Raw genomic sequence first — 15339 nt, forward strand, 5'->3', positions numbered from 1 at the left:
ATGTTCCCAGATCTTTAAGAGCCAAAGAACGCTGGCAGAAACAAATGTGTAAGTGCTCTGAAGGGACCCTTTCACAACTTGGGGCACAAGAGACTCCCATAAACCAAACAACCCCATGCAAGAACAGCACGACAGAAGGAAACAAATCACTATGAGTAAGAGTCAGCAACTGTTGCAGAGTTAGGAACGCAAAAGCTTGAAATAGTAGAAGTACCTAAAAAAGCAGATAAAGATATTTAACTTGACTAAGGAGGCAAAATAATAGAAATCAGAAGGAAAATATAAGCAGATTTCACAAGGAACCAAACAGAAGGTGTAGTACTGAAAACAGTGTGCTCAGCGGCATCTGCCTCTTTGCATGGTATTTTCCAGGTGAGAATACTGGAGTGGGTTGCCACCCCCTACTCCAGAGGATCTTCCCAAAAGGATTGAACCGGCATTTCTCCTGTCTCCTGCATTGGCGTGTGGACTCTTTACCACCAGCACCACCTGGGAAGTCCACTGAAAACAATATTGTCATTGAAATGAAAATAAATGTGTCTACATGAAAGAATATAATCACCTCCTTTTCTAGTCCTCATTTTAAATTATGCTCAGCTGGCATTCTTTCCAAGTTTGCCAGATTGGTTTTATTTGGTGTATTCAAAATGTGCTGCTACTCAATTTTGCAATATGAACTTCAGTTCTTCCCACTAAAACCGAAATTAATCTCTCAACAAAATGAACCAATTTTTTTCCTTATTTCTGCACTGAAGGTAAAATTCCTTCATTTTTCTTTCTCCTTCTGTCCTAAATTCCAGCGAAAGAGGATTGACTCAGTTCCATAGAATTTTGTACGACTCCAAAATTAGAAAAGCGAGGCTTTGGGAAGTGGGTCCCTCCCAATGCCCTGGAAGAGAAGATCAAGTCTTTTTCCTAGGTCCTGTTTTATCGATCAGTGTCCTCGCTGGTACTACTGCCTTCTACGTAAGGACAAAGGCTCCACCTGCCCACCAGTGGTCAAGCTTTCAAAAGCTTTTTTTTAAAAATTAATTTATTTTTGGTTGTGCTGGGTCTTCATTGCTGCATGCCGGCCTTCTATGGTTGCAGTGAGTGCGGGCTACCCTCTGGTTGTAGGGCATGGGCTTCTCATTGCGGTGGCTTCTCGTCGCATGACACAAGGTCTACTGTGCGCAGGCTTCAGTAGTAACAGTACATGGGTCAGTAGTTGTGATGCATGGGATTAGTCGCCCCTTGGCATGAGGAATCTTCCAGGACCAGGGACCAAACCTGTGTCTCCTGCATTGACAGGCAGATTCTTAACCAATGGTCCATAGGGAAGTACTCAAATGCTTCTGATTCACGGTGATGAAACAAGAACAGTGCCCTATTTATACTGTATTTACCCTGTACTCCATGGACTTGAGTTTGAACAAACTCTGGGTTTGGAAGGACAAGGAAGCCTGGTGTGCTGCAGTCCACGGGACTGCAGAGTTTGATGCTATTTAGCAACTGAACAACAACCCTATAGTCTATCTTTACTTCCATTCCTAATCTCCCCACATTAGAGGGGTTTTAGTGGCTTCATGCCTTGGTGTTCTCCACTTCTCTATGGCAACCTCAGAGGCCAGTTTTAACTAAGCCATTAGATTTCCTTAAGTTCATCTGTACTAACTGCAATTCGTTAGTGTTTCGGATATGCTCTAAGACTAAAACTGCTGTAGACCTCTCCTTTTATAGGCAATTTTCACTATAATAATTACTTTTAATGGAAGTAGTTAATGTGTCTATTTTTATAACTACCCAGAAGTCCTTATACAGCAAAAGTGTATTTGCATGTATTTTTTCATCCATTTGACATAAATAATATCAGCTGGTTATTAATTTATTAAAATAGTGCAAAGGCTAACAATGTCTGTCCTAACACTTACATTTTCACCCCAAAGAACTATTTATTTCACAACTTGATAAAATCCACATTAGGGTCTGTTTGCAAATTAAAATTTTTCATTCTCAGAGATGAAATGAGGAGAACATAGGTGAAATGTATTTAAGACTGAAGAGAATCAATATCAAAGATAACCGCTTGACTAAATGATGTTAGGCCTGTAACGACTGACTTACCCAAGTGGGTGAGATAAGAGTAAATAAAGTAATTTTTCTTATACAAACAGAAAACCCCAACAAAACTTTTAATTCTCCCAAGTAGAAAAGATTTTCAAACCAATGGCCCATTCTTGGTAGCTTGACTGGAGTCCAATACTGCAAAGTCAATCGAGGCCAAGAAAGCAACTTTAAATATACAACCGAAAATAGCATGCTGGCCGCATCATCTCTTTTATACATCACCTAGGGAAAGAACCATTAGAACACTATGAAGCTATGTCGTTCCTAACTCATTAGTATCAACATGCTTAACTGTGAGTAAACTGGCTGTTTTTTTCTTTTTTTTTTTAAGAAAAACACCCACTGATAACAGCATCTGTTATTACTAGCACTGGAGGCTGTACATGAAGAGAAGTAAACATAGTAGCTCTAGAGCAAGACTGTGTGGAAGCAGACCTCAGTTTCCCCGCTTGCTACTTGGAATAAGTTGCTTAACCTGGAACTGTTTGATCATTTGTAAAATGAGAACAATAACACGGATTTCATAGGATTGCTAGGATTTTAAAAAGCGCCTGAAACGCAACCTGGCACCTGAAATCAATAAATATCAGCTGTTATAAGGTGCTGCCCCTAAAATTCTCTGAAATGTTAGTTCTGCCATTAATTATCATTCCACAGCTTTTCAGAGAAACGAGGGGGACTCCTATTCGTCCCCATCTACTATCAGCCCCACTCAACTTCTCCCGCAGGCGCAGCACAACTCGGGTGACAGCCTTATCGGCCCTCTGGGACAGGAAACCCAAGCCCGCCAGGGTCCTCTGCCGGCGAGGGGCGGAGCCAGAACGCGATCGACAGTCCTCAGAAGTTCGCCCGGCGCCGCCCCAGCCGCAACAAGGCGCAGCTTCCAGTTAGAGAACCCTGGCCCAGCCCAGGGGGATTCTGAGGCAGAACGAGGAGACCGACACGAAGCCATCCTGCCTTCGGTACTCGGACATCACGGGGCCCTGCTCCACTGAATCCCGCCGGGCCTGAGAGGAGGCGGGGCTTCCCGGGCGCGATGGCGGCCAGATCCGGCCTGCGGAAGGGCGGGGCCGGCGAGCGCGAGGCCCCCAGGCTGAGGTGCGGGGCTGCCCGAGGTGTGCCGGATACCGAGCTCAACATTTGCCGCCAGCTTCTTTAGTCCTCAGGTCCGACCCGTCGCTTTTCCTGAGCCGCTACCTTCTCGACCTTCTTTTCTATCTCTTTGTCCCTTTAACTGCTTGATGGAAGAGAAAAATAGAACCTTTAAGTCAGGCATCTCTGAGGCACCAGCCAATGGAATAGGTAGTGGAGGTGGGGTCCTGCGCTCGCGCCGAAATTCAAAGGCAAAAATAGTTCCGCCCCGGTGCCGCGCGCGGGGCAAATGTAGGAGCAGCTTTGGTGGCGTTCGCCTCTTAGCGCCCGAAGCCGGGCAAGACTGGCGCACTCTTCGCTCTAGTGATTAGAAGAGCTTCAGCGGCGCCTCAAGCCCAGGCGGCCTGACGCAGCGGCGAGGCAGGTGCGTCTGCGCGGCCGGTTGGGCCTAGCCGGGCATTCCTGGCGGGAGATGGGCGTCGGGGGCTGGGGAGCAGAGTAGCAAGGAATTTCAGAGTAAATTTAGTCCTAAAGGGATTCCTGGCAGAATGACTAGTTCCTTTCCAACCTTGGAGTAGGGCGAGCAAGGGTTGACAGAAAGGCCTGGTGGGGCGAAGGAAGAGCCTGAGTAAAAGCAAAAGCCTTCAGGTATTTATTTGGGGTATGTCTACTGATATTTAAGAAACATTTACAGACCACCCGCCCATCCCGCGCCTTCGAGTTAGGCAGTATTCTGGCATACAATGGTGAATGTAGAAGATGCTATGGAAGATTACATTATGATAGGTTGGGTAGAGCAATAAATAAGCACTGATTTGTGTCAGCTGTAAGTCCGTGAAGGAAAAAGAAAGCTGAGGGAGGGGATGGGTAGAGGGTGCTTTTTTATATACGAGAGTCGGAAGGGAATCTAGTTAGGTGACGTTGGAGTAAAGACGTGAGTGATATAAAGGAGAGTGAGCCATGTCTGTGTCCGCAAGAAGTGCATTCTGAGCGAAGAGGATGCGATGGCAAATGATCAGTAATCTGTTTTAGCTGGAGTATGATAACGGTGGAAGATTATGAGCCTGGAGAAGTAGCTGGTTGGCTTCCAGGTTCACTTAATTTCTGCGTGTGTGCGTGCTAGGTCACTTCAGTCGTGTTTGACTCTTTGCGACCCTATGGATTGTAGATTACCAGGCTCCTCTGTCCATGGGGATTCTCCAGGAAAGAATCCTGGAGTGGGTTGCCCTGCCCTCCTCCAGGGAATCTTCCCGACCCAGGGATGGAACCCACATCTCCCGTGGCTCCTGCGTTGCAAGAGGATTCCTTTGTCGCTGAGCCACCGGGGAAGCCCAGTTAACTTCTAAATAGAGGCTAATTCTTGTATATTTTTAAGTTAAGGAAAGATACCTTTACATCAGAGGAAATGGCTTTGCAAGTGCCCGTTTTATTTCTGTTGCGCTGTCATTCTTATGGTTTAGTCTGTTTATTATGATTCCAGTTTTACTTTGCACTTATGCGTTTTTTTCTGTTTTGTACAGAACTGCTTAGTGGCTTGATTCCTAGCAGAGATTTACCTGTCCAAGTCAGTAGTTAAAATGCACATTAAGTCAATCATCCTTGAGGGATTCAAATCCTATGCTCAGAGGACTGAAGTCAATGGTTTTGACCCTCTGTTCAATGCTATCACTGGTTTAAATGGTAGTGGAAAATCCAACATATTGGACTCCATCTGCTTTTTGCTGGGCATCTCCAACCTGTCTCAGGTAAAGTGTAAACTTTCTGACTTACGTGAATTTAAGTTTGAGGAACCTCAAGGGAATCTTTGCACTTGGAGAGGGCCAGTATTATCAGTATTCTCTTCATTTGCATTTTTATGTGAATTATCTTCTACCTCATTGCAGCCCTTTAAAGGTAGGTATTACTAGTCCATATTTTAGGTGAGAAGGTAGAAACTTAGAGGAGTTGCTTAAGGTTAATCTTCTTAAGATGCTTGAAGCAACACTGAAATTCACACATTCTCATTCCGGTTTGTATCCTTTCCACCTGCCCCCGCCCTCATTATAATGTCTTTTTGGGATCTACTATTGGAATTGAATGAATAGTGAAATTTTTAGACACTATCTTTCCTTCAATTTTTCAAATGAGCTCTTGTTAAGAAATGAGTAGAAAACAATTTAGTTCAGGATTTAAAAAGTCCTATGGAGAGAGAGGCCCATTTCAGGTCGATGCCCATTTTCTTTGCTTTCCTTGCCGATGAATACCACTTCCTGTTCTTGACTTCTTAATGGATACTACATAGGTGGTTTTCCAACAGCAAGAAAGCTATTTTTAGTGCTATTTTGTGCAGTAGTACTGAGTATTGTAACTGGTAAACTTTTCCTTTATTTTAGGTTCGGGCTTCTAACCTACAAGATTTAGTTTACAAAAATGGGCAAGCTGGTATTACAAAAGCCTTGGTGTCAATCACCTTTGATAATTCTGACAAAAAGCAGAGTCCTTTAGGATTTGAGGTTCATGATGAAATTACAGTAACAAGGCAGGTGAGTGACTACTAAATATTTGGTTACCTAAAAACTTGCATGTCTCAGGTGCATTTTGGCAATACAATTACTGGAAAGTTTATGAGCAATCTGATGGATCAAATACTGACTAGATTCCTTAAGAATATCTTGTTTTGCTTAAGCAAATTCCACCATTTACCAAGTGGATTGAAAGGGATGTGAAATCCATCCGTGCAAGCACTCAGCCATGCTCATTTAAACCATAAACCATGCACTCGAGTCTCTCTGTGCTGGAACACCTGTAGCTCTTGGGATCTCACTGTTTTCTGAGGTAACCCATTCTGTTTTTGGAAATTAGCAAGTTATTCTTGCAAATTGAGCCATACCATACTGTTGTTTTCAAGTTTTACACATAAATCCTGGTTATCTTGAGAGCACCAAGAGAACATGTAATTTATTCTTTATTTCAATATATCAGTGTTCTTCTGTAAGTCTGTTTTCTCAGCTAAATTCTCTAGGTCTTTCAATTGATATTTAGTTGTTCTTAGGTCTTCCACTTGTCTCATCACACGGAATGCAAATTTCTCCAGTTTTATTTATGCGTGCGCACACACACACACACACACACACACACACACACACACACACACACTTTTTAATGCTTGGCACTTCAAATTGCGTGGACCAGAATTGGTCTGGCTGGGACAGGATTAAGCAGAATTGTCACTTCTTTCATTTAAGTACTCTAGTTTTATTTTTCTCAATATGATGTTGAAGAGTACATGATATGTTATGAATTCATATCTGATTTACTTAAAATCAGTCTAACTTGTTCATGTTATTACTTAGCCATATACTGCCATTTCTGCATCTAAGCAGGTCCTTGAAACCAATGGAGGACCTTAACACTTGTCCCTTAAAATCTTTTTATCTTATTATAATCAGACCGTGTTTTCAGTTTGTCTAAGTTTTATCTTTAAAAATTCTGTTAATTCTCATTTACTTTTCATCTTAGCATTATGTAGCTTATAGATTTCCAACTCTATTTTAATGAAAACAATGGTTGGGAAAAAAAAAAGGATTGACTAAATTGGGACAGAATCCTGTTCTCTGTCATTAAACATTTTTCAAATAATTACCCTTTCAGGATTTTAAGAAAAATCTGCTACTAATCTAATCAAAAATCCCTGTCCTCTTGTGGTCCATATGACTCTACTCCAGAATTTTGTTATAAAGACTTCCTCGAATTTCTTTAGGATATATTAGGATTGTTGTTCAAATATTAATAAAAGATCTACCACCCTAATACTGTCAGGAAAAGAAGTGAATTCATATTTATTTAATATTTATTAAGTGCTTGATGTGTACTGGGCATTCTCAAATGCACTGGGAAATACAGATAGAAAGAATGAGAAACAAATCTTGTCTTTAAGGACTTCAGCAAATGGGTGAGGCAGTCATACCTCCAAATGACGATGTACATGCCGTAGTAGACTGAACAAGCTATTGTCCAGTATAAGTTGTTCTTGTTAAACCCATGCTGCGGTTTCATGATTATTCTTTTTCTTTCAAATATTCACAAGTCTTATGTTTTATTAGTCGTTTTAGAGTCGTGACAAGGATTGTTACTAAAACTGTGTCTTTCATTTTTAGTATTTGACACCTTTGGAAATCAATAAGTGGAGGAAGATGGGTCAGCCTCTGAGTATGGAAAGTAGTAGAAGAGGGTGGTCAGGGATAGAAGCTACATTCTATACATCCTTGGAAACATAAAGGTCGAGAGCACCTTAAAGACCTAGTCTGCCGCGTGGGAGGTTAGGAGGCCCTAGATTAGGAGCCGGTCTCACATTGTTTTTGACCACGTTATACTTTCTTCACTATTTACCCTAGATTCATTTTATTTATCATTAGTTGGAAAAAACAAATAAAAGATAATGTATTTGGGAATTTATCATCTTAGCGCAAGATACATGTGTTCATTTATCTATATTAAAATTCTTTCCTTTGCAGGTAGTTATTGGTGGCAGAAATAAATATTTAATCAATGGAGTAAATGCAAACAATACCAGAGTATACGATCTCTTCTGTTCTGTTGGTCTTAATGTTAACAACCCTCACTTTCTCATCATGCAGGTATTTTGTTTGTGGACTTTATATCTCTTTCATAATAGTTTTGGCATCTTTTTTAAACTTAGAGGAGAAATACTTCTGTTTAGATTTTTCATTTTTTAATTTGTTGTTAGGCTGATGTTTGGACACCTGTTAATAAATGTGGGTTAGTTGTTTGTACTTACATGTTCTAGTATATTGCATACATTTGAATTTTGAATAATATCTGGAGTTAATTTTCTTTGACTTATCTTGAAGGGCTATTCTAAAAAATCAAGAGATGTTCAATAATTATGCCAACATTTATTTACATGCTGACCCATTTTAGAGTTGGAGACTTCTACATCATTACCTGTCTCAGAAATATAGTCTTGAGTTAACTTTGTATTATTTATGTAATTTATATCACTGGTAAGAAAGTAAGTAGCAAAATTCTAGAATTATAAGCTACCCTTGTTCTCAGATCTTAAAAAAGAAACACCTTTTCATGTAGGTGGGAGAAATAACTGCCCAAAGATTGGTATATTAGGATATAACAGCTTTAGTACAGGTAAACAAGTATGCCTTTAGGTTATTCTTTCTGAATTTACCGTTATTACAGTAAGTTTGTCATTTTATTTTCAGGGCCGAATTACAAAAGTGATGAATATGAAACCTCCAGAGGTAAGAGCACTCTTTAAGGACAGTAAAAATGGTAATTGTAGATATTGTGTTAATCTTTTAGGTAATCAATTTTTAAACATAATTTTTCCATTATTAAAATTCTTGGGAACGTTTATTTAAGAATGATTAGTGGAAAAATAATTTTGTTTTTTAATACTTGACACCATGCCCTAGTTTTTTTTTAAGTGATATAATGTAAACTTTCAGAGCCTTAGTTTCCTCACCCATAAACTGGAGTCTGTAACCTTTACCTCAAGATCTGTTCTGAGGATTAAATCAGAATCTTTAAAAGAAGTAAAAAGAAAGTCCTAGAACCTTGTTAAGCAGTTTTTTTTTTAAGTTTTTTTTTTTTTAATTGAGATATAACTGATAAAGTAGTTTCAGGTGTACACCAAAAAGGTTTGATACATATACAATATTCAGTATATGTGTATATCACAAAATGATCAGCACAGTTTAGTCAGCATTGATCACTGTATATCACATCTTTCAGAATTTTTTTTGAAGATGAGAACTTTTAAATTATACTCTCCACAGTTTTCAAATATGCACTTAAGTATTATCAACTATAGTCACCGTGCCGTACATTACATCCCCAAGACCTTTTATTTTATAACTGGCGCTTTTAACTTTTGCTCACCACCTATCCCCCACCTCTGCCAGCCAACAATCTGCTTTCTGTATCTATGAGTTCAGCTTTGGGGGTTTTTTGAGAAAGACCCTACATGTAAGTGAAATTATACTGTATTATCTTTCTGTCAGACTTATTTCACTTAGCATAATGCCCTTGTGTTCTATCCATGCTGTTGCAAATGGCAGGATTTCCTTTTTGTATGCCTAAATAACATTCTATTTAATTTATATATATAAATATTATGTTCTTTATCCATTCATCCATCAGTGGACACTTGGATTGTTTCCATGTCTTTACTATTACAAATGATGTTACAGTGTACATGGAAGTGCAAATATCTTTTCAAATTAGTGTCTTTTGTTCCTTCAGATAAATGTCCCCGAAGTGGAATTATTGGATCAAATGGTAGTTCTATTTTTAATTTTTTGAGGGATCTCCATGCTGTTTCCCATAATGGATACACCAGTTTATAGTCCCACAAACAGTACACACATTTTCCCTTTTCTCCACATCCTCACCAGTCTTTGTTATTTTTTGTCTTTTTGATAAAAGCCATTCTAACAGGTGATGTCTCATTGTGGTTTTGATTTGTATTTGTGGATGGTTTCCTTTCTTGTGCATAAGCTTTTTAGTTTGATGTAGTCTTGCTTGTTTATTTTTGGTTTTAGTGCCTTTGCTTTTGGTATCAAATAAAAAAAAAAATCACTAACACAGGTGTTGGGAGCTTACCACTTACTTTTTTTCTGGGAGGTTTATGTGCCCATACAGTATTAAAAGAAATTTTGGTTCTAAAGTAGCTTTTCTCAGCTGGTGTTCCATGTCAGAGTTAAACCCTATAGGAAGAGATTTGAGTGAAATTAATTCATTAGATACAATGGATTGCTTAAGACATTAAGACTTAATTTTGTTTTGGAGCCCCATTGAGAAGAGTTGGTATGAAGGAATAAATGTTTTGTATAAGAGCAAAGGCTCTTTTGGTATTTTTATCTTTGGAGAAGAACTAAAAAGATGACTGATAATTGATGATACTAGACTGGTTTAACCATAGGTCACACTTACTTACTTCAGGTAGCATCTTAAGGGAGAATTTCTCATTCAAAATCTGCCCAATATATAGAAATCAAACTGGTTTTCAGAGAAATAATCCTCTTGAGATAGGGATTGATAAGTAATTAGAAGCTTCTGATAAAGGAGTGCTAAAAAATTGTCCTTATGAAATTATAATTAGTATTTGCCTTTTTCAGTGTACTTCTCACATGAATTACTTTACTTCTCAGTGACACCTAGATACTTTCAGTCCTCAGCAGATGAAGAAAGGGAAAACTAAATTACTTGCCCAAATTCTAAAAGTACATGTCGCAGTTGGAATGTAAATGTTAGGCCGTGCTTCGTCCTTGGAGGAACAAAACAGCTGAAGTCTCGCTTGGAACAGTTTTAAGCAGAAATTTATAAAATGAAATATTGGTTAGCTTTTACTTTCTTCTTATATTTGAAGGAAAAGAGAAAGAATTACTGGCTTCAGGTTTCAATGATATGTACTCTGGAACCTCAGTGTAGCATAAAGTTTGATTTTAGAATTGGAGTGAAGGCCAGAAATGTTTGTTGAATTTTAGGGTTATAGATAATATGTACATTTTTTCATGTACTTATCTATTATGGTCCTTAACTATTTTGTTAAGATGCTTCATGAAGTTAAGGCCTTAAGTAATATCCCAAGGTAAATTCCAGTGAGACTCACTGGCTTTGATTCTTAAAACATTAATGCAATCATCTTTCCAGATTTTGTCCATGATAGAAGAAGCAGCTGGAACCAGGATGTATGAATACAAAAAACAAAATGCTCAGAGGACGATAGAAAAAAAGGAGGCTAAGCTGAGAGAAATTAAGACGGTAATTAAATTTACATAAAATATTCTTAGGGAAGCAAGTGCTTTTCTTTTAGAGTTTCTCTGCTGTAAAGAGGGAAATTTTATCACACCTGTCCTCTCCCCAGCCTTTGTTCAGTTTTCCTTAGTCTTCTCCCTTTTAAATTTTTTTAATGGTACTTCACATACTCAAAAATAGTTTTTCCTTTATTTTCCAGATACTTGAAGAAGAAATTACTCCAACCATTCAAAAATTAAAAGAGGTGTGTACTATATATGTGAGGACAGCCAGCTAGAATGTCTCTCAAAATTGGTGATGCATCCATGATAATACACATGGGGGCGACACGTGTACCACTCCTCAGAAATGTTTCTTGGAGATGAGATGAGGAGTTAGAGTTGATAGTCCACGCTCAACCTTCTGGTTATAGATGACAGTGCACTTCATATCTGTTAAGTCATAATGGTTTTTAGAGATTGACTGTCATAATCTCAGAAAACAGCATGCCAGATTTTCATTCTTTGTTGAAGACAAGTGTAAATTTAAATTTTCCTGGATAGTTAGAATTGAGTGGAATAAATATTTCTTAAAGATATGGCACTCTTAGAAACTCTTGGTAGAGTGAGTAACTTCTAGGGTAAGAGGGGCTTTCACTGCAATTACTGCTGTCAAGGCAGTTAGTAGACAATAGGTATTGAAACGGATGGCTGTTTTCTCTATAATCTTTGCACTTCTGACATCATATCACTGTTTCAGTGAAAATATTTTAAATCATGTATTTAGAAATTTCTTAAATGTTCATTAAAATTTGGTAGTTCTCAAGCTCTCTTCTGAATCCATACAGTAGCATCAATGTAGTTGGAAAAACTGAAAAATTGTGGACTTGAAGGTTCTGCCTTTTGTGTGTATGATTTAGTACAAAAACACGAGATGACGAGTTTAAACCTAGGTGTCATATTTGATTTTGCCAAATTCTATATCTAATAATATGAAGAGCTCATTTAATCAACCTGAATGTGTTTCTTCATCTGCAGATTAGGAATTTTCATTGTTAACTTTGTCCTAGTAGGTCCCAGTGGGAATCAAGTTTAGTAATATGTGAGCAAATATTTATACATATAGTTATATGAATGAATGTAGGGTGGGCATCTTGGTAATAGTACTATAAAATACATTTAATAGTGTATCATTCATAGTTTTATAGACTTATTCCCACCAGTCTATGAATCTTATGTCCATATTTCTTTGTTAATCCCAACTGTGTGGTTATATAATCCCAATTGTGTGGTTATATTTGAGAAGAAATAGCCACAAAGAATTCACTAAAGATGACATTATGCTATCTAAAAAGCCACAGTTCTAATGTTTGAAGTTTCCTAAAATTAATAGTCCATAATTACTCAAGTTTTAGACAAAATCCGTTATATTTATTGTATAATGGGAAACATTTTATGTGTTGCTGTACTTAAATTATTTCCAAATTTGCTTAAAAATATTAATGTAGAGTTATACTTTATTGGTGATTTCTCTTTTAGGAAAGATCTTCCTACTTGGAGTACCAAAAGCTATTGAGAGAAATAGAACATCTGAGTCGTTTATATATAGCTTATCAGTTTTTGCTGGCTGAAGATACTAAAGAACGCTCAGCTGAGGCATTAAAAGAAATGCAGCATAAAATTATGAAGCTTCAAGAAGAAGTGTCTGAGAATGATAAAAAAATAAAAGCACTTAGTCATGAAATAGAAGAGTTGGAAAAAAGAAAAGATAAGGTCAGACGTGTGTAAGAATAATAATATTATTCTTAATATTTTGGATTTACTGGGCATTGTGTTCTCTATTGAAAAAAGTTTATCTTAATGTATGATAATGATATAGTTTCATTTCAGTTCAGTTGCTCAACTGTGTCCAACTCTGCAAAACCATGGACTGCAGCACACCAGGCCTCCCTGTCCATCACCAACACCTGGAGTTTACTCAGATTCATGTCTTATCGAGTTGATGATGCCATCCAACCATCTCATACTCTGTCGTCCCCTTCTCCTCTCGCCTTCAGTCTTTCGCAGCATCAGGGTCTTTTCGAATGAGTCAGTTCTTCGCATCAGGTGGCCAAAGTATTGGAGTTTCAGCATCAGTCCTTCCAGTGAATATCCAGGACTGAATTCCTTTAGGATGGATTAGTTGGATCTCCTTGCAGTCCAAGGGACTCTCAAGAGTTCTCTAATACCACAGTTCAAAAGCATCAATTCTTTGGTGCTCAGCTTTATTTATAGTCCAACTCGCATATCCATACATGACTACTGGAAAAACCATCGCTTTGACTAGACGGACCTTTGTTGGCAAAGTAATGTCTCTGCTTTTTAATATGCTCTCTAGGTTGGTCATAACTTTTTTCCAAGGAGCAAGCATCTTTTAATTTCATGGCCGCAATCACCATCTGCAGTGATTTTGGAGCCCAAAAGAATAAAGTCAGCCACTGTTTCCCCATCTGTTTGCCATGAAGTGATGGGACCAATTGCAATAATCTTAGTTTTCTGAATGTTGAGTTTTAAGCCAACTTTTTCACTCTCCTTTTTCACTTTCATCAAGAGGCTCTTTAGTTCTTCTTCACTTTCTGCCATAAGGGTTGTGTCACCTGCACATCTGATGTTATTGATATCTCTCCCAGCAATCTTGATTCCAGCTTGTGCTTCATCCAGCCCAGCATCTCATGATGTACTCTGCACAGAGGTTAAATAAGCAGGGTGACAGTATACAGCATTCATGTACTCCTTTTCCTGTTTGGAACCAGTCTATTGTTCCATGACCTGTTCTAACTGTTGCTTCTTGACCTGCATAGAGATTTCTCAAGAATCAGGTCAGGTCATCTGGTATTCCCAACTCTCAGAATGTTGTGATCCACAAAGACTTTGGCATAGTCAATAAAGCAGAAATAGATATTTTTCTGGAACTCTTGCTTTTTTGATGATCCAGTGGATGTTGGCAATTTGATCTTTGGTTCCTCTGCCTTTTCTAAATCCATCTTGAACATCGGGAAGTTCACAGTTCATGTACTGTTGAAGCCTGGCTTGGAGAATTTTGAGCATTCCTTTACTAGCGTGTGAGATGAGTGCAATTGTGCCATAGTTTGAGCATTCTTTGGCATTGACTTTCTTTGGGATTGGAATGAAAATTGACCTTTCCAGTCCTGTGACCACTGCTGAGTTTTCCAAATTTGTTGGCATATTGAGTGCAGCACTTTCACAGCATTATCTTTTAGGATTTGAAATAGCTCAGCTGGAATTCCATCACCTTCACTAGCTTTGTTTGTAGTGATGCTTCTTAAGACCCACTTGACTTTGGATTCCAGGATGTCTGGCTCTAGGTGAATGATCACACCATCGTGATTATCTGGGTCTTAAAGATCTTTTTTGTACAGTTCTTCTGTGTATTCTTTCCACCTCTTAATATCTTCTGTTCTGTTGGGTCCATACCATTCCTGTGCTTTATTGAGCCCATCTTTGCATGAAGTGTTCCCTTGGTATCTCTAATATTCTTGAAGAGATCTCTAGTCTTTCCCATTCTTTTGTTTTCCTCTATTTCTTTGCATTGATCACTGAGAAGGCTTTCTTATCTCTCCTTGATATTTGGAACTCTGCATTCAAGTGAGTATATCTTTCATTTCTCCTTTGCCTTTTGCTTCTCTTCTTTTCACAGCTATTTGTAATGCCTCCTCAGACAACTTTTGTGCCATTTTGCATTTCTTTTTCTTAGGGATGATCTTGATCCCTGCCTCCTGCACAGTGTCACGAACCTCCATCCATAGTTCTTCAGGCTCTCTGTCCATCAGATCTAATCTTTTGATTCTTTCTCACTTCCACTGTATAATCATAAGGGATTTGATATAGGTCATACCTGAATGGTCTAGTGGTTTTCCCTACTTTCTTCAATTTAGGTCTGAATTTGACAATCAGGAGTTCATGATCTGAGCCACAGTCAGCTCCTGATCTTGTTTTTGCTGACTATATCGATCTTTCCATCTTTGGCTGCAAAGAACATAATCAGTCTGCTTCGGTATTGACTGTCTGGTGATGTCCATGTGTAGCGTCCATAGTTTATTAAAAATAAATGTATATAAATTATACACTAACATTTTTAAGTACATGATTGAATTGGTGCATTTGATTATAGGAAGTTGGAGGTATACTTCGATCTTTAGAAGATGCTCTTACAGAGGCTCAGCGAGTTAATACTAAATCTCAAAGTGCCTTTGACTTCAAGAAGAAGAATCTGGCAAGTGAAGAGAACAAACGCAAAGAACTGGAGAAAAATATGGCAGAGGTAAGCAAATGGGTGATGGACAGGGAGGCCTGGCATGCTGCGATTCATGGGGTCGCAAAGAGTCGGACA

General features: G+C 38.5%; 1 protein-coding gene across 1 annotated transcript in view; it reads left to right on the top strand.

The window, feature by feature from the left end:
- Positions 1-3437: 3437 nt before the first annotated feature.
- SMC2 (structural maintenance of chromosomes 2) overlaps positions 3438-15339 on the top strand; it is a 49171-nt gene continuing 37269 nt past the window's right edge. Inside the window, exons 1-9 of the mRNA XM_065947066.1 lie at positions 3438-3622; positions 4719-4943; positions 5571-5720; positions 7692-7814; positions 8415-8453; positions 10867-10977; positions 11171-11215; positions 12489-12722; positions 15121-15270. Of these exons, the coding sequence (XP_065803138.1) occupies positions 4776-4943; positions 5571-5720; positions 7692-7814; positions 8415-8453; positions 10867-10977; positions 11171-11215; positions 12489-12722; positions 15121-15270 (1020 nt within the window). The 5' untranslated portion in view covers positions 3438-3622; positions 4719-4775. The remainder of the gene's footprint in view (positions 3623-4718; positions 4944-5570; positions 5721-7691; positions 7815-8414; positions 8454-10866; positions 10978-11170; positions 11216-12488; positions 12723-15120; positions 15271-15339) is intronic.

Source organism: Muntiacus reevesi, chromosome 10 (genome assembly GCF_963930625.1).
Source record: "Muntiacus reevesi chromosome 10, mMunRee1.1, whole genome shotgun sequence".
NCBI classification, from domain to species: Eukaryota; Metazoa; Chordata; class Mammalia; order Artiodactyla; family Cervidae; genus Muntiacus; species Muntiacus reevesi.